This window comes from Mesitornis unicolor, unplaced genomic scaffold, assembly GCF_000695765.1.
Source record: "Mesitornis unicolor isolate BGI_N332 unplaced genomic scaffold, ASM69576v1 scaffold3771, whole genome shotgun sequence".
Classification (NCBI taxonomy): Eukaryota; Metazoa; Chordata; class Aves; order Mesitornithiformes; family Mesitornithidae; genus Mesitornis; species Mesitornis unicolor.
This window is the reverse complement of record NW_010161543.1, coordinates 825-26,600: the sequence shown is the minus strand read 5'-3', so window position 1 is coordinate 26,600 and position 25,776 is coordinate 825. Positions and strand designations below refer to the sequence as shown.

Here is a 25,776-nt window from a genome sequence, read left to right as displayed (position 1 = left end):
GTTCCTTTTAGGATAGTGAGTTGTGAATACATTTACTTACTGGTCTTTCTTCACAGATGTGTGCTAAATTTGACTGTGACACTTCGATCCCAGTTTCAGCTGCTAAAATGTAATGCAGCAGAGCTTCATGCCTAATGTCAGATAAAAGAAATTAGTGAAAACCTTAACAAAAAACCCATGCATTTTAGTTATAGTTAAAAAACCCCAGTAAATAAATTGATAAAATTACCTGAGAGCAAAATTTTGGTACAAGGTTTAAAAGTAAGAGGCTGGCAAACCCATGCAACAACTACATCTACTGGCAATGGCTGGTGTAACAAGCCATACTGGATCTCAAAAATTTGCATTTTTTTCTCTTGCATTGAAGCTCAATTGGCTGCAGTGTGCATTTACTTTAACTGACAGACTGATTATAAAGTTGAATTGACATTAAGCCAATTCATTTACTTAAATGTTTCAGATAAAAATTATTAAAAACAGCCTTCTCCTTACTTAAAGGGCAAGATGGGCAGGGACTCTTAATCAAGGTGCCTAGTGACATGATGAGGGGTAATGGTTCTAAACCGAAAGAGGGTAGATTTAGATTAGATATTAGGAGGAAATTCTTCACTATGAGGGTGATAAGGCACTGGCACAGGTTGCCTAGGGAAACTGTGGATGCCCCTTCCCTGGAAGTGTTCAAAGCCTGGCTGGACAGGGCTTTAAGCAGCCTGGTCTGGTGGGAGGTAGCCCTGCCCATGGCAGCGGGTTGGACTGGATGATCTCTAAGGTCCCTTCCAACTCAAATAATTCTGTGAAAAAGAATCTTACCTGCTACACTTAAAAAGAATCTGTAATTAACTTAGCTGTGTATACATTTGTCAAACATTATTCTGAGTACTTCTTTGGTATGCTTTACCCTTTTATTTCTATTACTTGCTTCCCTCGGCTTTTTAGACTATGGGCTCTTTGGAACAGAAATTGTTGCTCATTATAATTGCATGTGTGAATAAAACACCAGTCTTAGTCCCTCCATGGACTCCAGGCACCTCAGAGACTGTAAAGCACGTAATAAAAGCTAATTTTGCATTTGCAAAGTATAGCAATTTACTGCATTTGCAGTATAGCAATTCAGTATTCCAGTACAGCACTGCTCATGATTCTAGAGGAAAGCATCTCTTTCATGTTCTCTGTCACTCATTTATTCAAGATTACGAAAACTAAGCTTTCAAAATTCAAACAAAGTCTTGATTTTTAAATTACAAAATAAAAAAACCCTTGCTGTACTTCTTTTTTCCTAATAAAGCTTCCTATTAAAGGGTCATGCTTCCAGTGATTTTTTCCACAACACAAAGCTAAAACCATGGCAGGTTTCAGGGTTCAGTGGTTTAACTGGAAGCAAATATGGTTAAATATGCATTTTATTTCAAGAGTAGCTGCTTAGGCAAAGAAACTTTAAATGAAATTGTGTTGTGTTGCCCTTATAGAATTAGCAGGTGTAACCTCCTGTCTCCCAACTGCTTCTGTAAGATTACAAATTCTGTCTTGTACTTGCCCTGTAAAAAATATCTGGGACAACGAAGACATGGCACCACAGAAGAAATTTGGGATACCTAAGCTGGGAAGTTAATTCTTCTGATCCTTAAGTCTCAAAGGGCAATTCAGAAAAGAAACTACATTTAAGGCCTTTGTATCAGTCTCTGAAAATCAAACTACCATGACTAACAGTAGTGTAGAACATGTGGCTGCTAACACCAAGGATCAAGGAGCACATATCACTTGGTCTGCTTGGCAGTGTAACAATTTACACCTGTGCAAGATACATGAAGAAATACTCAGATCTAAAGATTTCAACATGAACATACTCCTAAAACCAGAGATGACTAGGACCAGTATCTGTAAGTGACTATCCATACACTCCCAGTCACTGGCATCTCAAGGGAGACTCCAGCAGATTTTTCCTCCTAGCTGTTGTTGATCCTTCTGGGATCTTAATGCTCTGCCATGTGCACATGACTTAAGTGCGACTGTATGCAGAGTGAGCTAGGTAGAGTCACAGACTTGTACATCAGAACACGTTACAAAAATGCTAACTGAGAGTTTTCCAGTGTTGAAAAGTGAGGTCTCAGGAGAAATGTCTGTGACAGACCAAATAGGAAGAAAATTCTTCTAGGAATGGGTTACTCCAGAACAGTCCACTGAGTTTCTTGTAGATCTCCTAAACCTGAAGCACTAATTAAGTACTAACATGAGCCACTGTCTTAATGACATATTACACCCTGATTCTCATGCCTACAGGTTGCTGCAAAAATGGAGCATTAACCTGGAGGCCACACCGAAACCTCTTGGTTGGCTCACTGGATACTGAAGCCTCCTATTATACTTTACAGAAAAGATAGTACTAACCATATACAAAAAAAGAACAAATCTAATCCAGCAGTCAGAATTTTCGTAACATGAAATTATACAAAAGAGAAAGCAAAGTACGTTTTTTGCAAAAGAGAGAATATTAAAAATGAAAGGCGTTCCTCTGGCTAATGCAGTGTACATTACACGCTATATTACTACAGGATGAAAATCACAGACAGTAGATATAACATTATTTCACTCTATAAACTCTCTCTTTTTTCACTTGATTCTGTCAGAACTATTACATTATGCTTCAGGTCAACTCCTCCTTCTGTTTATGTCAATGGGTGTTTTGCTACCGACTTCAGCCGTGCTGTTGTAGTTTTCTGAGGTCATGGCCCAATGTTAGTTATTTTATTATGCTATAAAGTAATTGAAAAATAGAAAATGAACTTGAAGAGAATGAACATACCATGAAAGTTCCAGATAAGCATTGAGGGCTTTTCTGATTACATGACCTAAGTAGCCATTCTTCTCTGCAATGTGTTTTGCCCAGCTGTAGAAAAGAACGAACAATAGAAAATGAACAGCTGTGCTCCAGTAATTTTATCCTAACTCACACTGACTCAGAGGACACGAAAGGATATGGGATCACCTATGGGTTTTCACAGTAATTGCTGCATCAGTTTTGTAACTGTTGACTGAATGAGAACATTTTGTCCATTCATGTCCATGAGCATATCAGAGACATTTTGTGGTTTTTCTTGGCAAAATTACCCTTTTTTTTTTTAAAGAAAACAAGCATAAGTTACTAAGTTCTATAATTAATTACCTGCCTTTTTCTTCATGCAAAATACCATTTCTATCACATCAGAGCCTGATACTTCTTGAAAATCAAATAAGCATGGCTTTCTTAGATACCTCTCTGAGTTGTTTGATAACTACTAAAAGAACTCAGCATCTTTCAAAATCTACTGGTCATTTAAATAATACACATATTCATGTGGATCAAACTTTACTACAGAAGAACCTTTTGTTGGAAGAGGCAAGTACCGTGAAGTACAAGATATTTAGACTATGGACTTAAAAACACCAATAATCAAAATAATCCCATCAGAAATACATTCTCCTTTAACAAATGGTTTAATTCCTTACATTACAGCTTTTTCTGGATCTCTGGGGAAGTCTTCCATATTTCCTGTGATGTAGTACAGAGAACATCGTACAGTCCCTTCAATATGTCCTCCTTGGGCAGCTTTATAGAAATAGCGTGCAGCAACCGTCTGTGAAGAAATAAAACACAATAAGCAAGTCTCCATTATTAATGTCTATTGAGTTCTGTTTCCAGGGACTCATTTCATCAAGTGAATTTAAAGAGGCAATTGGCTAATGAGGGCATGCCAATTTATCATAGAATCCTAGGTTGGATTAGGTGAACTGAATTCCTTTCTTCTAACTTTTTAACAGTTTAGTCTGGAAAAAGGTTTTAAAAACACAGAAATATAAAAGTGAAGAAAAGTGAAAAAAGTCAAATAGAAAAGTGCCTAAATGTGTAAGTAACACCTGGTAGCATACCAGTCTTGTGTGCACTGACAAAAGTAACATTAGTTATTCACTATTGGGAAAATTAATAAAGGATCCTGGAGAAGAGACACAGAACAGGACTTTGCAAAAGTGAAGCAATTTGACTGAATCCCACAGTAACATCCTTCTTTGTGATAAAAGGTATCAAAATCAGAGTGAACGCAGCAGTCTCAAGAATGAAGTAAAATCTTCTAAATTGGGCCCCAATGTAAGAAATAGTACTACTAAATATTTACTCACTTGATTTCTACCAGGTACTCCAGGGTAAATTCCATCTAAATAAAGGACACCAAGATTGTATGATGCATCTGGATTTCCCAATTCCTCAGCAATTAACCAGTGTTCAGCTGCTTTTCTATAGTCTCTTTTAAAATTGTGGTAATACCATCCCAATCCATTCACTGCCTGGGGCAAGCCCTTAGGAAAGAAGAGCAGTCTCAGGTCACACATTAGATTCTGCTTTGGGTCACTGCAATTCCAACCTGTTGCCCAACTTTGGGTGCTGTCCTGAGCTTGCCTCTCTAGATGTCTGGCATGTGGGTTCAGCCAAAATTTTATTTGCCGGCTTCTTTCATGCTATTCTTCCCTGTGGCCTCATATTGGAACAAGGAGTAAGACTCCAGTGTCATGTTATTCTATAGAGTCTCAGCCATGTCTGCATTCAGATTTGTACTTGGCAACAAGAACAAATTTCAACCATCTTTCACCCATCTCATCTGCAAAACCAAAATGAGAGACATATTCTTGTGCATCTGCAGTGGAATGGAGGGACTGCTGAGGGCAAGAAGATACCCTGGGGAAATAACTGCACTCCTAGAACCTGCCTGACAGGATTAGAAATCAAAAAAAGACACTTTTAAACTAGAATATTTTGCTAAGAATAAATAGGAAGCAATGAACACAGAACTTTGCAATGGCGTTTTCAAAATTTATCTCACCAGCACTATGCACATCTGCCTGAGACAGTGCTACACGCTATTATTAAGTTGCAACTTCACCTCCATAATTATGGATCAAGAAGAGAAAATCTTTCTAGGACAGAGTTTTTATTTTGGCTGCAATGAGACACTGTCTCCTTCCATAAATCGGTGGATCATATGGTGGCCTTAAGGATGCCAGCAGTTCAAATTACTCTGTACCAAAAAATACGTTTGGGCTTGCTATTTTGTCTTTAAAATATAACGTATATTTAATAGCAATCATGCCAAAACAGTGACATAAGGTAAATGTTACCTAAAAAAAAAAAATCTCAGTGCACAAATACAAGTTATGGGCTCGCTACTGTCAGCTAACAACTGCTACACTGCACAGTCTCTTTCTGTAATCTCTGTAGAAGAAACTGCATACAACTGGCACTTACAAAGGCCTTCCAGAAAAGGCCTTTTCCTTTCACATTTGAACAGTGTTACTAGCAGACCCATTAAAATCCATAAGCAATTCAACTTTTTAATAAATATGGTGTTATTCAAGTATAGAAAATGTGCACCAGTGCACAACAACTTAAGTATCTGTGGTAATGCTTTTCAGAGTCTGTTCCTCAGATCCCGGGTCAAGGAAATTTTAATCCTACTCTGAAAGCGTGACCTCCATTCCTTGAAGGAGTTCTAACTCTAAGCAGAGAGAAGTAGTCATAAACCAACACAGCTCAGAGGTGGTGGGGCAGGAAGCCACCATTCCTCTGAGTTCAGCAGTTGTGCTGCGGGAATGCACCATCACGCGGTGCAGACTATGGAAGTGGAATCCAGACCTTGGTCTTTATTCTTTTTCCATTGACGCTACAACTTTAAGATGCTCTGTTATTATGAGCGGCATAGCCTGCTGGCATGGATTTTCAAAGATGGCAATTATTTCTACCCAACTCTGGAGAGATCACATCAAAAGCTCAAACGTGGTAGGCACTCCTATAAAAAAAACATACCTAGTATGGTCTAAAAGAAAATGCTTAGGAAAAGGAGGCAAAAACATATCCTGGATCAACTATTCACTCTGTAAGTCACTTAACTATCATCTAATTCTAGAAGATAAAATAGAATTATTCTTCTTGGGGGATTGGACTAGATGATCTTTTGAGGCCCCTTCCAATCCCTAACGTTCTGTGATTCTGTGATTCTTCCATAGAAATTTTGGCTGATTTTGAGTAGTCTGGTCTCTCAGTTTGCAAAAATAAGGCTTTCACCATTCATGGTGAAGACACTGGGAGAATCAACTACTGACACAGAATTATGACAATATACATTTTAAATAAATCAGAGTTCATTATTATTAGCACCTGGTATAGGACTTTCATGATAAAATATTTATTACATTTTACCTTGGCTGCTGCTTTCTTCATCAATTCCAAAGCAAGTTTTGTATTCTTTTTCACACCTTGGCCCTAGGAAACGGATACGTGAAACAATCATTGTTTACAAATACAGAATACAGGCTCATGAAAATTCACATATACACAAGCAAAATGCATTTTAACATCAATGCTATTATTTACTAGGTGTTATTCAGCTTTAAACAACTATAATGTAAAAAGCACCTCTCTGCTCATCCTTCATTCACAGCTTTATAAAAGCTCTAGGAAATTCAGTCTAGGAATAATTATTTCACCCATTAATGAAGTGATTTTTATGGGTAAATATCACAGATATTTAATTTTCAGCAACTAAGGAAGAATGAATAGCATTCAAAGGTGCACAGATTGTTTATGATTTGGCAATGAGCAAGAGCTCTCTGCTTTCCTGAAAAGGGATGTCAAGAGTGTTTCCAGAGGAAATACGCAGATGTTATGCTGATGATGTCCATGTAAATTCATTCCAGACATGGGTCAAACAGACTATTGGTGCTCAAAATTAACACAAGCAAAACTTAAACAAGCAGTTTGTAGAGAACAGCCCTCCACTGTCAAAGGAATGAGATGAAAACCTAGCAGTTCTTCACTAATATTTCTAACCTTTAGTACTGTTGAATGCCTTATGGGTGATAGCACTTAGCTGATACAACTTATTTGACTCAGGTGGGGTCATGCCTGAGCTTAGCCTTTGTGGTCTACTGCTTCTAGCAGGGAAAAACTAACTGCATGCAGAGACTATTAACTCCTACTAAAAAAAAAATCCCAGATATCTAAAAAAAGGCATTCTAAGAGAGGATCTTCTGAAAAGTACTTTCACCTACATGCCTACATCAAGGCCTACGCCTCCTACCTGGTTAGATTTCTGAGGAGACAAGCCATTAGAAAAAATTAGGATCCACAATTTCAGAGGTATTTTGATCCTGAATCTGGTTAGGAACAATGTGACTGAACTGCTTTTAACTTGATCTTTTTTAATATTTTTTGTGCCTATCTGATAAAAACGAACATTAGCTTCGTAACTATTGATTGATTTTCAGAGTAAATCTAAACCCACTTGTATACACTCTCACAGCGTGTCACTGCACAACATCCATGTCATAGGAATGATTTTATTGAATTGAAAATATGAAACATTACTTACCTTAAATAATACAATAGCATAATCATATATTAACACTGGATCTTCTGTTTCTATTGCACCCTTTGCATACCATTCTATTGCAGCTTCAGGATTTTTTGTCACTCCTTGTTGGCCCCAAAACAGCATCTGAGCCAGTCGTTGCTAAAAGAAACATAAGGACTAATAAGCACTAATTTTATAAATGCAAGTATTGAAACTGGAATTGCAGAGCAGACTTTTGCAGGCTTAAATGGATTTTTAAAATGTTAAGAAACTACATACTGAACAGTTTGAAAACAATTAGTTAGCAGAAATATTCAGATGGCTTCCCAGTGGTGAAATGTACTGATATTAAATCTACAGCAGGGTTATTTTTTCCAGGTGTCAGTATTGTGAAAGTCTGGCTTGATTTAAGTGTAGAGGTAAGTGATAAAGGCAGATCCGATGCATGCAAATAGCCTAGTGTTACAACATACTGCTGCTGGTCTCAAATCAACAGCGATAACGGCACCATGTCAAACACAAACCCATGGAAAACGATCAGAGAAGGAGCTTGCTATGTCTTGATAACTCTTCCCTTTTGCCTTGCACATTGTTAAGGCTTTTTGCATGGTCACCAGATAGTATCAGACAGAAACATGGGAAATAGTTCAAGCTCCTAAAAACCAAGCAATTCTTGGTGGAAAGAGAAAATATCTGTCTGCTTTACTCTCTTCCACAACTTTTCTACATAGTCTACAGATGTATATAGATGATGTGTGTATAAAACTAAGAAAGGGGAAATGTATTACTTTATACCTGTGCAGCTGCATTTCCTCTTGTTGCTTCATGTTTTAACCACATAAAGACATCACCATTTTCTTTTGTTTGAGCTTTTAGCAGTTCATCATCCATCAGCCTTATAGTTTCAACAAATGCCTGAAGAGTAGGTGAACAAAAAAAAAAAATTGTAACATAACGAATTCATACATCTGCCACCAAAATGAAATGTTGCCCGTTTCCTGTTTATCTCTAAAAATTCATGATCAATTCTCGGTTTTAAAATACTCACCACTCCTCTGCTGGCCAGTGCATTAAGAAACATCCTTACATCCAGTGTAAAAACCATTTACTGCTTTGTTACAGTACAAAACTGTAAGTCCACTCTACACTGGAAAGATATAGCAACAGCTAAAAAAAACCACTCACCGTTGTAGTTTTAAATGCATTTAATAATGGTAAGGAAGTGCTTTAAGCTTTTTAAGACTTTATAGTTTCTATTGAAATCTGTCTTGGAACATCAAAAAAACATTGGCAGAAAGCTTGACTGCCAGAAACCAGCCCTATGGCACTCTTACCTGTGTGGCTGTCAGCTGGTTTTCAGTTCTTCAGCAATGAAAATCTCTATTTTTTGTACAACAGTAATTCCTTCTGATAAGCCAGGATTCTAGTACTGGCCTACCTTTAGTATTATATACCAATAAAGTTGTGTTGCCTCCTGTTTAGCAGCTCATTCTAAAACCATTTCACTGGAACTTTATCTCATTGAATAGCTATTTAAGAACCAAATCTTTACATTTGATGATAGAAAAGATATAAGTATGAAGAGGATAATTCATCTTTTGCATGAACTTCATGATGTTTGGCTATTGAAAGAGCTGATCAGTTGCTTAATAAACACATCCAATTATATTAATAAATAAAAATTTGAGTGGGGAATTAGGGCCCAAGAATAAGACTGAGACTAGACTGAAAGACAGGCTACAGGCAGTTCTAAGGATTTGAGCCTAACTTTGATTTGGTTTCCCTCTTGCTAAGAAATGGAGTAATGATACCTATATATAATTTGGGGGATTTTGTAACAATCATGGAATGGCATGGGTTGGGAGGGACCTTTAAAGATCATTTATTTCAACACCCCTGCCATGGGCAGGGACAATCAGATAGGCTAATATTTGCAAAACAAGAGAAAAATGTTCTGGCTACATAATTAATATATGAAAAGTGGTTTGCCCAGAAAAGAAATTCAGATTAAATTATAACTCTTTCACCTGTTCCCCTTTTATAGTGTGTTGATCCAACGATGTCTTTATTGCGATATTACTGTAATAAGCATATGACAGCTCCAAATCAAGCAGATAGTTATTAATGCCTTGGTAATGTTTATAGCCGAGATTCATCACAGAAAGTCTCTCATTCCCCTGAGCGCCAACCAAACTATACAGCCGTCCCTGGTAAAAATCAACAGACATAAACAAGAGTGAATTCACTGCACATCTCACAAGTTTAGCACTTTGGTGGAGATTTACAGGGTGTTCGTACTGGTAGCTGATATAATAGCTCTACCACGTAACTCAAGTTACAGATTCAAGCACAGCCCCAAAGTAGTTAAAACGTCTTTGATACATATAGAAAGATTTTAAAGAAAAACTAAAGTCTCTAAATACTTTTCAAGTATTGCACTTATTCTGCCACCATTAAGTGTGCAGCAATTTTTTAATGTTGCTTTATTCTAGTGTAAATTATGCTCTGATACTTTTTATACTCAGCAGTGACTTAATTAGTCTCACTGATGCCACGTGGAGTATTCGCACTGCATTCAGTGGAAATATATGGAAGGTAACAAACAGCACTTGAAAATCTTACCCTAAGGATCTGACAGGACTACAAGGATGGGACTTGTGGCTGACAAGGTTTCAGCACAAAGCTCCCTTGAGCTGCACCTTAATTGGTGCTAGAAATAGTCTAGGTACTACACATTTCCCAAAACCATTTTCAGCACTAGTGTTATTTTTCACCTGAAGAGTAATAAAAACAGTGGTGTCTCATCTGCAGTGGATATTAAATTATTTCCTATACTATCTGAAGCAGATGTAATAAATAAGTCTTCATAATTGGCACTAGGTATGCTCCATAATTAAGGGTATAAAAAAGGTTCCTGTCTAAGGTTTCTTGTGTTTGAGAAACTGGAGTGAGCTCAGTCTCAGATTGGCCTCCTGAGAAATCTTCTGATTTAGCATCCTGTAATCACTTTAGGCAAATCTGCTATTCTTTATGAGCATTTTGTATTACACTATTATATAACAATTAAATATCTATTGGCAATTTCAGTCTAGCCCTCTTTCAGGGATATATATAAACACCATCCCTTTATTCAGCCTGGCAATGGAATCACGTGGAAACATTTCAGTTATTTGCAACCTGCCTAAAAGGTCAGGAGTTCACATGTTGTGCAGTTGCTCAGCTGAATCAGGGCTGGGTTTTTTTTTTTTCCAAAAGAAAACTCTTCCACTTTGGTTACCTTTAATCATTTGACCACGTAGTACGATGAGACTTCTTTCCTGACTGTACTATGCAACTTTTCCACTTCAGGAGATTTGCCCGACATGAGGCTTTTTTCATACCCATCTACAAGAGACTGTGGGTGACTCGACGATTAATCCCTCATCCTACCCTCTCAGTGACTGGAAAAAGCAGTATGTTCCATGTTCTTCACTTTACCACCATTTTTAGGTCTTACCAAATCATTGATTTCCTTGTTCTGGATAAGCAGGATAAAGATTCCTGCCATCAGGACTTCATGAAGACTTTACTGCCATCAGCTATTCAGGAGTAGCTGTACTGAGGAATCTCTTCAACCACAGACTGGATCTGGAGGCCATCTTCCATTTTTTTAATTTCTATTGGTCATAAATTAATCCCACTTCTGAACATCCTTTAAAGTTAATTAATTTCACAGACATAACCAAACATGTTAAATATAATACCTTTGTACAGTCCACGGGCACACCGAGCCCTGTTTCAAATACAACTGCAAGGAAATAGGAAGCCTTATGGTATCCACAGCAACTGGAATCCACCAAGAGAGGGACAAAGGCGCCCATATTGCTGAGGCCATCAGCACTGGATAGACCCTTCGCAACCTTCTCAAATATCCTCTGGCCCACTTCTGTAACTGCATCACTTGCATCTTCTAGCATAAGAATAAAACATAGGATGTGCATAGTTATTCCAAGAGCTAAAATCAGGAATTTATTTCACCTCCTTAACTTAATGAGACTGAGTCAGATTCTGTTATTTCTCATGCTGAATAGTACTCCCAATGCAGACAACCAAAATTTCTAGAGATACAAGGTACTATTGAATAGGAAGGGTGAATAAAAATCCAGAAGACTGTCTCAAAGTAACAAACCACTAAAAACATATGGATATCTCTATTTCCTTCAACATAATAAGTCCTCTTTCATTTGCAGCACAACATATAAGCAACATGAGACCCCTTTATTAAGTTAGCTTATATGGAAACATGTGTAAGACATGAACTGAAGTCAAAAAATACTAACTTACATGACATATTGTGGAGTTAAGAACAATAAAATGAAATATGATTACCATCTAGAGCACTGAAATCTATCTCTTGCAGCAGTTTGAACAAGGTGTGGTACTCTTCCCTAAGCTCTTTTCCCCACGTGAAGGCATCACATTTGGATTTTTCTCCATATCTGTGAATCAGCTTCAAATAATAGTTTTCATAGTAACCTAGAGAAAACAACATATTTAAGACATGAAAGCTGACTTGGCTGGTCTTTAAAACAAGCTTCTGGAAGGAAAAAAGAAACATTTATAGAGTAAAATAAAAATTCATGGACAAGATAAGCACATCCTTAACACAAAGTAGTGCCAAAAACTCATACTGCTAGCACAGGCCACTTACATATATGTAAGATTTATTCTACTTTGTTCCACACTCTGGTCACAGTGCACAAGATTCAATTCTAATTGGAAACATAAGCCAAATGTGCCTTTAGGTTCATTTGGGACTAAAATGGAAGACAGGCAATTGAATAACTTACACGTAAGCCTGAAAGTGTTTCCTTGTCCCCTTATGCACCTGTCTTATTAAAGAAACACCAAGAACATGCTTTAAGTTTCTATTCCAAAAGTCTTTGCAGGGACAAAACTACAGTAACAAGGCTACACTCTTCAAATTGTCTTTTTTCTAGTTAGTGCTGAATTTAAGTTTACTGTTGATGATAGCTATTCAGATTCCAGTAAAAAGAAGGACAACAGGTCTCCAAAGATGACAGTTTAAAATTCATATCTCATAGATCAACACTTACAATTTTTTTGCGCTTTTTCACCTTGTCTGACAATATAGCTGTACTCATAAACTATTTCTTGAATGTCCATGCTTCTCTCATAGTAGAGCTCAATTTGTTCCACCGTTTCTTTGTCATGAAGAGGGTTAGAAATCTATAAAAATGCAAATGATGGATAAATGGCATCTACAGTATTTGTTGTTGTCTATGCTTTGCTAGAAAAAATTGTTGTAGCCAAATAACAAAAGGAAACAGGCTTTTTTTTAAAAAAAATCTGATACTGGCCAAAATAGACAACAACTTTAAATAGTCAGCATAATCCAAGAAACCATGGATGAACTTCTAAAATTGACCAAGCCTTTGTGACTTTTACAACTGATTTCAACAAAAATGTAAATTAATCAAATGTGGTCCATACTCTATCATCAAAAGCTCTGGGAAACAAAGCAATATTTAAAATAAGTGTAAAATATTTAAATAATTATTTGAAATATTTAAATAATCTTAAATATAGATTTAGGAACATTGTTTTACATACTTCTAGAAGTCTTATCTTTTAGCATTTGAAGTGGTAACTAACATTCCTAGATTTCAACAGAAAATGATCATATTTTGGTTACATGTTCCCAAGTACCATTATGCTTCATAGTATGTTTATCACTTGGTAAGACCTTCAGTTAAGAAAAGAAAAAATACAGCCATAGCTGGATGCTAATATTTAAACATTTCCAAATGTTTTTGTTCACCTGTTCTGTTTCCAACACATTGAGACGATGGTACTTCACAGGTCCAAAGAATGCTTCAATACCATTTACATATCCACTGCCCCCAAGAACAAAGTATCCAGCAGTGTCATCATAATAGAAATCTTCCCTAAAACTTGAGAACATGCAAGAGAAGTAAGCTGGCAATCAAGAGGTACTATGAAAGACAATAAGAAATCTGTATCTCAGAATTTCAGTAACTGTCGGCCTCAAACTCATTACTACTATCTTTTCATTGTTGCATTTGTTTATTCTCAAAATCTGGTCTGCAATTTAGTGTGATAAGTCCTTGAGCAAATTTAACAAATCCTTTGTCTACAAACACTAAACCAGCAGGGTGTTTTATTTTTCTGACCTGTGGGTATCTTCTGGAGTTTTATGCATCATTACACAACCTCCGAGATTTCAGTTTCATTTCTCCCCTGCACTTTTATAAAATTGGCATATGAAAATTTAAGTTATCTGTCTCCTAAAGCTACTGTCTATAGATTCACAATTTCTGGTTTGTAAACCATAGCAGAGAAAGAACAATACTGAGGTCTGGCATACAATTTATGGTTACATAGTTTCCACAGTAGAAGGGGTTTTTTCTTTTAACTATTTGCACAAGAAAGAGTCAATCTTAAACTAAAGATCCATTTTAAAAAAGGGCACACAATTCAGTTGCTTAGTATAATGGACTGGGCAAGAATATTTTTGTAGAAATTTTGCCCTCTACCTAAGTAAAGCAGATGACAATTTCACTGGTGAAATCCTAGCTCCCTCACAGCAACAGCAAAACCTCCCTTGACTTCAGTAAGGCCAAGACTTCATTTGAAGTCTGATCCTAATGCCACTGACCTTTCAATCAGTTTTTAGTGAGGGTTGTCAGACTCCAGTACTATATTGTGCAGCAGCACATAAACTCGGCTAGCTCACGACATTAACAAAGTTATTCAGCTCATGCGCAGTGTAAACACTGTAAAGCAAACTGGTCTTGAAAGTGTAGAGTGGAAAATGACCACAGACATTTTGAAAACCATTTGGAATCTCTGTTGTGAACTGGTTCCCTCCTTTTCCCATTTTCCACATGCAAACACATACACACATATTACTCAGCTAAGGGGAAAATGCTGCTTACGTAAAGGACTGATGATGATGTCTTTTCAAGTTCTTTCCAACACTGCTTACCTCTATCTAAAACAACAAAAAGATTAATTATAATAGACTAAATATTACAAGATACATTTATTAAGCCACTTCAACTCATAGTTCAGAAGATTACAGCTGGAGCTTGCTGCATCTCCTCCGCAGTAAAGAGGATGATGCCACATATCTGATTTATGTCAAGAGAGTTTAATGGAAAGCACTGGCACTGATCTGTCCTGGCCAACCATGTGAGATGAAAAGTGGCAAGAATAGCACAGATGCTGCCTACTTCATCCATTTCACTCCTGTGTTCAATTATGAGACATTTGTACCTTGCTGAAGCTTTCTTTCTTCCAAAGTGTGAAGGGCTGTTTTGCTTTTTTATAGCAGAGATGCTAAATGAAGACAGTATTGATCTTAAAAAACTGTAGCTTACAAGTGAAGAATGGCCACAAAGCTAATGCAGCAGGCCATGACATAAAAAAATCTGTGTTCGTTCCTATTTCTACAGGAGATGTAGACTTTCAGTGCCAGGTTAAAGGAATTCAGATGCCTGAAGAGGAAGACAAGGTGAGGTTTCATAACTAAGGACTAAATTTTCTCCAATGTCAAGGTAATTTTTATGGATTCATCTACATCTTTAGATGCTCTTAAACCTTGACATTTAATTTATCTATGCCTCAATCAACAAATCTTCCACAATTTATGTATTTTGTCTAAGATAATGCTGGACTAAATGTATCTAATAAATGGAAGTAAAATAATTGCCTAAATAAGACATTATTTTATACTTTTTGAGGATCACAGCATTTAAAAACTTACAAAAGGAAGACCTGTCAGTAAGATGGGACTGAACCACAGGTTTATCTGTCCCAGAGAATGGTTCTAAGTACTGATATGTTTTTAAGCTTAGCCCTACTTCCTCTTCTTACTACAAGAGTGCTAATTAAAGTCTTCGTAGCTCCCTTATTTTGTGTACAAGTGGAAATTTATTGACTACAGGTTTTATCTCATGCCTGAATAAACTCATTCTGCTCTCTGATGCAAGAGTATGTCTTCTTAATCTAATTGTAAAAGCAATTCTCATATTTCCAACCAGTCAAGACTAATATACTCTGTATCAATATTGATGGTAACTTTTACATTTGTATCTGATGCTAAGCTTCAAAATCCACAGGCTCTTCCCTTTCCCATGAACTTAAATTATGACTGTAATTTAAACAAGCAGAAAAAGACAGTTCTGACTGTATAAAACACTTTTTTTCACTTTTCCTTTAAACACTATATTTAAAAGCATATTATATTAGAAGTAAATACACACTTCTACCTGTTTTTCTTGCAGGACAATCAGTCTGCTCACCACTTACATACTTAAATAAAGGTGGGGTGTAAAAGGAAACACAGTAGTTTAGCCTGAACATTGCCTTCTCAGTACAGCATTGTTTCAGCTTTATCAGTCATCTAATTCATACTTTACATTTCCTTACTTGTTATTGCAATTAATTAGCAATTATTTTTACAGTTCAGAATGTAATCTATTCAACCATTTTCATGGAGAAAGACTGAGAAAAAGACAATTAAGATTTTTTATTATTTTCACACACTAATATCTAAAGAGATGGAGGCAAAGGCAAGAACTTGGGCAGGGAGACTGACATGCTTTCACAGCTTCTTTTGGAAGGCTCTTGTGAGAAAACAACTGTGAATTGTTCAAGTGTAAATTATGTATTTCATCTACTACAGAGATACTGCGATTTTTTTTGTCCTTTAATGGTAGTCAATACTATGCTGCTTTATAAAATATGCAAAACCTGGAAACTTCACATGCCTCCTGTTAGCTAACACATCTAGGCAAGAGGCGTGCTACTGTACAGAAGACCAGACACTTAAATTTTCATATCGGAATGGTAAAAATGCCTGACCTTAAAAGTGCAAAGTCCCTCCCAACTATTCACATCATGTAACTTAAAGTATCTACATAAGGTATCTAAGCCAGGAGTTCTGGTTGCCTCTACAGTCAAGTCAGTCTCTGGAGAGCAGCTGTGCGCCAGGATATGCACTGAATACACAGTAATTCTAGGCTCTTATCTTAAGCATGTAAGTTGACTTCCTGAAGACCAACGTTTTGAATATCCCTGGCCAATTTCTAGTTTTAGAATTTTCATTCTTTTGTTATGTGAGCATGTAAAAATTACACTATTCTTCTCAGCTGTTAAGGGGTTTGCCAGAGGCATAATTAGCCTAGAGAAATCTCAGTCTTGATCCTGTAATTCAGTAGCACGCATACCTGTCCACCCTTAAAAGAGAGATCCAGTCGAAACCACTGCTTCAGAGGAAGGCTGAAGCTAGTTTTCACTGCAAGGTCATCTCCTCTCATGAGGTGCATCTGAATATGCACATAACCTAACAGAGCAACAAAGGAGAAAAAAAGGAAATAACCACCACAGAAATATCAGCATTAAGAATGGGCTTCCTTATGTATTATTCACAGTGATTCTGCCTTCTTCATCACAAACAGAGATCTGGGGACCCGCCAAGCCATACATCAGCTCCCACAGAATCCCAGGGAAACGTGCTTCACATTCTGTTACACATCTCAGATGCTAATGTCCAGGCTCTCACACAAAACCACAGACTCAAAACCAAGTGAGGGATAAACAAACTGAATGTAAGGCAAACAGGGAGGGTGCCACAGTTGATCTCAAACACCAGAGCAAACGGCAGAGGGGAACAGCAGATAGTGGTACCTACTGAACACTTGACTGCTAGCACATGAGAGTGCAATGACCAAGTACAAGATGGCTCTGCCCTCCATTACTTGGGCCTGCAGAAGCTACTCGCGGTCTGAGCTCTTCAGACCAGAATAGGCCATTACGATAATCTAGTTTAATGTTGAGAATAAAACTGGCCCTTAAATCTCTCCAAGCAAATCTCATGACAAGTCGATAACTTCCAGTTGAGCTGCCATTTTTATTTGTTCTTCAAAAAAAGGCATCTCATTTATAATGGGTAAATTAATTATGTAGAGGTTACAAGACAGAGAAAATAGAAACAGCAAAAATAACAGAGAGGAAAAGATTAGTTGTGGAACTAATCAAAGTCTCTAAAGCAAAGAAGGGGAAAAAATGTAATGTCTTACGAGAAAGCCAGGTGTGCACTTTTAAAACTCTGAGCACTTACTTCCTCTGCTGGCCTGCCAGCCAGCCCCCAGATGCTGAATTTCATTCTCTATCACAGGCTGAAGAGGAATGTTCCTCTACTGCAAGTGTTGCCTGACTAAGTGCTACCTCTCAGGGTTTTTTTGGATCAAGGAAATAGACTTTGTTTCTTGAATATTGCAATATTTCAAGACTGTTAATCTTTTGGACTTTTTCTGAGGCTATTTCAAATTTCCAAAAATTTTCATGTAGTATGTACATAAGAATTGAGAGCAATATTAAGATAATAATTCAATAATAATAATGAAGGTTGTTCATTGAGGTAAGACTCTTTAATCACAGTGTATTCTCCTAAGCAAGCAGACATTTTCTGAAGTTAGCCAAGACTAGATGCTATGCAATAAGTTTTACTCTATTAGTTTACCCTATTAATGTCCGATTCAGACATGACAGTCAAAAGAAGCATTTTGCAAGGGATCATTTTCACAAAATGGGTCTGGTAATGTATTTATAAATGTTATTCCTAGGCACAGATCTATAAAGACTACATTAGACCCCTTCTGAAGGCCGTTAATAATATCCCTTACCTTCTTCATTTAGAAATACAGCAGGAGTACTATACATTTCTTTTGGATCAATAAAATAGAGTATACCACACAGATCCTTTTCACAGTGATGGAGTAAATAGAGCCAGATTGAAACGGTGAACCTGCATGAGCAAAAATAAACAAAAAATCCACTCCTGATGAGAAATCTCCCTATATAATTTGGAAAGCATGCATTTCACTTTAAGTTAGCAAACCTGTTTCACACATGTAATCTTCAGATCAAAACACATCCTCTGCAGTGAAAACTTTCACAGCAACAGTAGTTAAGACTCTTGGATCTGTGATCTCCTTTTAACTGTGCACTTTTGTGGTACCAAAATGAGAGAAGAGTAAAGGAGTGCTATCTGAACCAATTCCAGAATCCTGGTCAGAGCTACTGCCAGACCCCACATCAACAGGGTACTGAAAACGCAACCCAGACAACTTGGAGCCAACCTCCTGCACGCAGGCTACAGTACAAAATTCTCAAATGCATGGCCTTGTAATCTTGATGGTGGACACCAGTAAAATAAAGCTGTGTCCTCTAAAATATACGCCAACTGTGAAAATGTGCTTGGGAGAAGCAGTTAAAAATGAATCCAGCCTCTGGGTAGCACAGATATGGATAAATAACTGCCACAGAGCTATCACAGGATAAATAAAGGTGGAGTCTGTGCAAACTATGGAGCAGTGCAAAATAAAAAGCCGAAAACCTTACAACACTATCTACAGTGAAATTCTGAGGCTGACACACAAAAGCAGAATTTGTACTACAGTATTTAATTTTAAGGAGTCCCTCTGTGCCAGACTAAATTTGCTTTGTTGCTGTTAACAGGAACTTGACCACTCATTTCCATAGTATTTCCATAGCAGTTAAGCCTATGCTGAATGCCTTCAAAAACTGTACCTCCAGTGTACAACCCAGCAAAGCACTATGGTTATAAAAATCTCTGATAAATAAGTTCTCTGTTCTTAGCGGCTTTTAGAAGGAGATATTATTTGGGGTATTTCTATAATTAAGAAAAAATGTAAATGGTTGTTTATGATACTTCAGAATTGAGTCAGCTTGCCTTGTTTCTCTCTTAAGAAAGTTGCTAAACATACAGTACCTTATATCTTTTCCTAAACTAAACCAATGTAGGTCTGAAAGTCTAACACCTGCTCTCCTGCTTAAAAAAAAGGCAAGAGTGGTGACATTTTCCCCAATAGAGTCTACGCCTTAAACAGATAATAACACTATATCTTCCGCAGATGGTATATGGATGAGGTACAAAGGTTTGTAACTTGCAATCCCTTGTAAATTGATTGTAATGACCTACAGGCAAACACTGTGCTTTCAGAAATAATGTTTAGGCTTACATACTGCCCTTCTCATCTTTCATCTCTGGCAACATAGCAAACTTAAATGTCGCAGTCTCCATTTAATCCTTGACTGCCAGTCTGAGCACAGAACTGTTCTTGACAAATTTCTTGGGACAGAGTGTGGGACAACGCTGACTCATTTCACATCCCCCATTGCTGCAGAATGTCGTACAGCGTGAGTAGTCCCTTACAGTCTCAGCCTATCCTTGCTGCAGGCTGTCCACAGCCTCAAATGACAGTTGTCTATCTCCAGTGCCCTTTCTTTACAAATCCCTGGCTGAAGTCAAACAAGTAACCTCAGTTAGCCTCACCTGCTTCTGTTGGCCTTTTGGTGCAGTGCAGAACCACTGCTCACATATGGAGAGCTCTCCTCTTAACAGAGTTACCCTGGGCTGTCACACAATCGCAACACACGGGCATTGCTTCATGTTAACACTGGAGATACCACCCGAAGGCAAGAGAGGGTGGAACCACGGGAGCAGGCAAAGAGCTGCATAAATTTGTGCCATATATTCTCAACCAGAGCTCCAGCGTCTCACTGCCAGAAGCAGAATGCAACCATGCTGGTGAGCAGAGGGCAGCAGGCTGTGCAAACCAGGCTGTCACCCATCCTGAAGAGGCCAGGAACTAAAAATTGCTCTGTACTTATGTCTTCAGAACTACAGCTTGAGGGCTAGTAACTTGTAAGCAACCTGAGCTCTTTGGCAAGTCTTCTTGGGCACTCTTCTTGTGGTCACAGGCCAAACACAAACCAGCATGCAAGTTCCAGTTCCTGCAATAATTTCCTATTTCTATAATTGTGTTGCCACGTTAACAGCATCTGGTGGAAGGGAGATATATTTGTCTATCTCTTTTTATACTGGTTGCATCTAAAGTTTCAAATTATGGCAGAAGAGTTGTGACAGTTTCGGGAAGGAGGAGAAGAGTAGTGAAAGATGGTCTTCTCAGAGTGACTCCTCTGTGAATGGTGTGCAGAGGCTAAGTGGTTTTATTCCTCTATTCCTTCCTTATTTATTCTTCTATTTCTCTATTCCTTCGTAGGAGAGTTTACACAGGGATGATAGAATAAAATAGTACAAACTCAAGTAGGAAGACTTATCTAGTAGGGGACTCTATCACTCAGAGCTTGTCAGCTGCAAAACAACCTAGAATGTGAATTTATAGGGAAAAAGATGCTCCACACTACCTTCCCTTGCAAGTAACCCTACCCTGAACTTGGTCTGCAAATGATGTTTGAAATGCAAATCTCTTTGTAACGTAGAAAACCTTAGGCTAGTCATGAGACAGCAGTCTCATGTAACAGCACATAACAGCTAACTTACCCTCCTAACTGTACCTAACTAGCTCAGTTACACCTACTATTGCTACCTCTTACAAAGCACTGCGCTGACACATACTGTAAGTATTTTCTGAGGTTCAGCTTAATCCCCCCAAAAACTGAAATCAGAAAACAGAAGGAATAGCAAACTACCTTCCTTTTAAGCCTTTTCTCAAACTAGTAGGCAGTATTCCTTTAAATGTGGTACAGCATGAGAGTTTTAAGTACATTCTATAGCCTTCAATGATCAATTACAGCCTGCTTCAATTATTTACCTATACTTACATGGGATAATCAATCTGATGTCGTCTGACTGTCTCGAGTTCTCTGTTTTCAAACTGTTCAAATTTCTTCACGATTCCTGTTTTCTCCCCACTGGAAGCATATATGAAGTTGAGAATCTGGACACCATCTGCAAAATACAATCTTGGTTAATCTGCCAGAAAACAAGCATTGATAACTAATTAATTACCTCACATTTCTTCGGTCAAACATTTGAATCACACAACAGATGAAAAATTAAGACAAACCTTCAGTAAGTCCTTAAACACAAGTTCACTCATTGTTATTAAACGCATTACAGTCCAGGACTGAAACATCCATGGAAAGTTAAATGGAGCCCATTTTAACTAATACCAGCTGGTATTAGACGCAGGGAAAGAACAGATTCATTAAAATCTAAGATAATTAAAGGACCAGTGAGTAAAGAAGACATCCCCGATTGCATTATTTGTTTAAATCTCATCCTATCTTTGATTATGCCTACATGACATTATTCCACAGCCCTTGAACTTGCTCTCCATTCTCAGCTCTCCAGCTTATACTGTATGCATGGACAGATACCAATTCTGTTCTTAACTGATATGCATAATCCTGTAACAAATCTGATAATGCTGCCTTTGCTAAGAAACGGGAAAAAAGATCTTCAAGGTCATTGCATCTCATCAGTAAGGGACTGAACAACTCTCTCTGAAGACAAAGGAATCACATCCACTGACATCTGTGGGTTTTAAATAAAGTTGTTTGAATGCACTTAGAAAATAAAAGGCCATGCTGCTACAACTCTGCAGGCTGGCTGTGACAAAACAAGCCAGCTCTGAAGGACATGATGGCTTCAGCCACTTGCAGCTCTAATGCCACAGTTATGAAGCTCACATATTAAACAACGTTGACCAAGTAAATAATTTTACATAACATATGTAAAACTATTACATAATAATAATAACAACGATTTACTACAGTTATGCCATTTCTAACAGCTTACCAAAGATGTTACCTGGGTCCCATTAGTTTCCTTGGTGGAAAAAAAGTGACATTACACCTACCACTTTCATGAGGACACTGAGGTATCCTGTTTGCCTGGAGCATCCACAAATAGTCAGCACCCCACTGAAGACAAACTCTGTGGTCCTTATATGGGCGTTCAAAAGGTGGAACTGCTTCTAAGAAGGTGTAATTCTTGGCAACTGCATCCTGGTAGTCTTCACTCTGTTCAGCATCACAGCCGCTAACTGATTTGTGACTAATCCATGCATACAATATCACGCTGTGCACTATTATTGACTTTCTGATGATATAATCATCTCTGTAAACCATGACGCTTGGAAATTTCAAATGTATTTGTCGACTTCTGCTAATGTAGAGGTTCTTCTCATCTTTCCATCTCTTTCTATACACTGGTACACCAGTCCTGAACTCGGAGGAAGCTACTGCTTCCAAGTTGATGATGCAAGGCTTAGAACACAAATATTGAACTGAAACCTCAGAATTGTTAAGAACTTTCTTTTCTAAAATGTCTAAATGAATAAAGTCCACGTAATCCATGTTTTGTTCAGACTGTGGAGTAACTGCTGTTGTCCGTAACGTCTCCTTTCCAAAGGATGGCACAAAATTCTAGGAAAAAACCCACAAATCATGTTAACCAGAGAATCTAAGTTTACATGATCACCAGTATACTCACAGCAACAACAGAACACTGCAGAAGCAGAAGCTTTATGTACCATACTCAAACCCCAAAATACCAGGATTCTTTCACACAGCAAGTAGATGTGGATTACTGAAGAGCTACCATAAAGGTTTTAATGGTAACAACTCTCCTATATCAAGTTCTCAAAGTTAAATATGTGTCTACAAACAATCTTTATTTACAGGGTATATTCTTCAGCCCTACTGCAAGCAGAATCCGGTCTAAGATACTGACTTACACGTCATACTATTTACACACACTCCTAGAGTATATACCAAAATGTACTGGCAGTTATTAATCATATTATTGTTCACTTGTAGCGCCACAGCCTGATATTTCTGTATCGTTTTGAAGTTAGCTAATTCTGTTACCTCTCATGTGGACACCTGCAGAGCACAATAGTAACTAAGGCAGCTCACAGTGGTTTCCTGAGAATTAATTTACGTTCATAAAACATTTAGATTATTACAGAAACATTCCTGTCCTGAAGACAGATGTACAAATCTGAGCAGCAAGTCCGGCAGGCAGCATTTGCTGGTTTTGCTCTCAACAGCTGCATACATTATAATATCATGTGAGAGCGAGTTCTTGGGCACACACCAGGATTATCCTCGATGCTGAAGTTCTTGTCCCTAAGGCCTCCAACAGCTTTTCTTTCTGCCCTGCAGTCAGCGTCCGGCTTGATGCACTGCCAAGAACACAGGAGATTACTCAGCTCAGAGGGCCAGCCACCAGCACAGCACTCCTGCCAGGACCCCTGATCCGCCTAAAATATTCAGAATTGTCACGTAGGATTACCCGGGAAGCTGGTCGTTAAGACAGCTTAAAATGAGGAGATCTCTCTTGGGTGACTTTCAACTTCACTAAGCTAACACAAATCGAACTGAAATTTATCTTGGATTTCTACCTTGGTCTGATGGCTTTTTCACTGTGATTCTCAAATAATTTAAAAGCTTCGGTCAAGTTGTCAGTGCATTTCTAATTATTGGAATTATGTGTCATCCCCCTGGAGGACAAGACCTTTTCCACAGTCTAATATGGGGATCAGCAAAAGTCCCTAATGATAAACTATTTTGCATTCTATTTCTTAAGAATACATTGACGCACCTTGAGAACTACACTGAAAAAAAAATCAAGCCAGCAAAACCTGTGAAGGTGTAAATATTAGGAAGAAGCAGAACTAAGTTTACCTATACTAGTTTCTTGTTCCTATAGATGAGAATTTTGGATTTAACTATGCGATCTATTTTTCCGCTCCTGGATTCCTGCATCCTTAAAGACACAAAAGAGCTCCAGGGCTGCAACTGGAACCCAACTGTGCACAGAGAGTATTTACCCCAAGATCTTGACTTTCTTTAAGGCAGAAGCTGGAAGACATAACTGAATGAGGAAACTTTTAGGTGAGAAAGCTGGATATCATTGCTAGCAGCTGAGTAACTCTAAATATCTAGATTTATTCAGTGTTCCTAGGTCTTTCTGAACTTGTTGCTTAAACCACTTCCCACAAGAACAATCGAGTGCTCTTTATCTTCTTGTGTCCCATAAGAGACACTGGAAGCCAGATGTGCAGTGATGCCAAACACTCATAAACATCTCCGTAAGCACCAAGCCATATACTCTGAACAAATAAAATCCTAAAAAAATACAAAACACTCCACAATATCTGTATCTAGGCTTCCTGCAACAGGTAGTCTTTTCAGAGTGCCAGCCTTCCTCTCTGCCTCATTTCCCATTCTGTAAAATAGATATTGTAAACATGATAAGTACTGAAGGGGCTAAAAAGAAACAGCAAGAGGAGGCTGGTGTGCATTGGAAAAGGTACTTCCATATCATGCAATAGCACACACACAAAAATACTGCTATAAAAGCTGATGAGAGAACCTTAATTTTAATACTAATTTTAATATCTTTCAGAGCTTGACTTGACAAAGATACTATTCTTTTACATTTCCTACATGATTATTCTTTCACTAAAGATACCTTTAAAAGCATTAAGAGCACATAGCAACAACCACAAATTATTCTAAACCTCTTCTACTTGATGGGTATCATTCATTTTTTAACCTGTCTTTTATCTTATAATAAAGAGTATTTATAAACAGCTTAATCCTTGTGATATGGGGGCTGTGTCATGAGGAAGACAGTAATATACTATGAAAATTATGCCATGTGGTTATCACCAAATGTAGAAGGTAGACACTACAAAGCACTGTGGTATCGCCGTATGTTTACCACATAGACACATTTACTGTCAAAATACACACAGACAACTCTCAATTTTCTCAGGGGTTTATCCAACGCAGACATGGGAGCTGGCCTCCAGCAAAGACAGCTTGGGTCTGGCACAGTTAGTTATCAAAGATGCAGCAGTGTGTGACTGTGGCCATCTGAATTCCAGTGAATGGCAGAAATTTTGTGGTAGGGATCCCATGGTGGTCAGCTCTGCAATCCAAAGCCAGTTCCTTGTAGAACAAACTCCAGGACGTTCCCAGAGCACTTTAGCATGATGTATCGTGATTGCTGAACCATAAAGTTACCTTCAGCCGTGCTGGTCTTACTGCTTTTCCCTTGATGCCTGTTCTGCTAAATGGCTCCCACAGTTACTCATGAAACTTTTATTTGTATTCTTTGATGCCTGGAAATTACTTGCGACATGTGCTGCAAAAATGCATGAAGCATGTGTGTGTTTGCTGCTACACCACACCAGACAAACCCTTCAGGAGGCCCATCCAGTAAGGAGCACAGTGCAAAGATCCCTGAGTAACCCCACACTGATGCAGCTGTGGCAGAGACCGCAGGCTGTAAACTCTTCCAGACCACAGCTCAGTCCATTACCCCTTGGTTGCCTCTACACACTGCTCCCCAGCACACTGCGTACTATGCGTATTATCTGTATGTTTCTACTTGGTGAGGAACTGTAGTTCTTCCCTCTCCATTATCTCAGACAACACAGAGTTAATTGTGCATAACCTCTCACTACCGAGAGCGAGGATGAAAGGATTACACAATGAGTGTGATTATGAGATTTAAATATAAAAGTTT

General features: G+C 38.0%; 1 protein-coding gene across 1 annotated transcript in view; it reads right to left on the bottom strand.

The window, feature by feature from the left end:
- Positions 1-22,655, bottom strand: part of SEL1L3 (sel-1 suppressor of lin-12-like 3 (C. elegans)) — a 30,629-nt gene extending 7,974 nt beyond the window's left edge. The window contains exons 1-17 of the mRNA XM_010193310.1: positions 22,094-22,655; positions 21,054-21,180; positions 18,089-18,210; positions 16,631-16,746; positions 14,336-14,391; positions 13,198-13,330; positions 12,473-12,605; positions 11,745-11,891; positions 11,120-11,325; positions 9,404-9,583; positions 8,172-8,291; positions 7,395-7,535; positions 6,224-6,286; positions 4,153-4,329; positions 3,484-3,611; positions 2,801-2,884; positions 41-131 (exon numbers count right to left, since the gene is read on the bottom strand). Coding sequence (XP_010191612.1) covers positions 41-131; positions 2,801-2,884; positions 3,484-3,611; positions 4,153-4,329; positions 6,224-6,286; positions 7,395-7,535; positions 8,172-8,291; positions 9,404-9,583; positions 11,120-11,325; positions 11,745-11,891; positions 12,473-12,605; positions 13,198-13,330; positions 14,336-14,391; positions 16,631-16,746; positions 18,089-18,210; positions 21,054-21,180; positions 22,094-22,592 — 2,523 coding nt within the window. The 5' untranslated portion in view covers positions 22,593-22,655. The remainder of the gene's footprint in view (positions 1-40; positions 132-2,800; positions 2,885-3,483; positions 3,612-4,152; positions 4,330-6,223; positions 6,287-7,394; positions 7,536-8,171; positions 8,292-9,403; positions 9,584-11,119; positions 11,326-11,744; positions 11,892-12,472; positions 12,606-13,197; positions 13,331-14,335; positions 14,392-16,630; positions 16,747-18,088; positions 18,211-21,053; positions 21,181-22,093) is intronic.
- Positions 22,656-25,776: the final 3,121 nt, after the last annotated feature.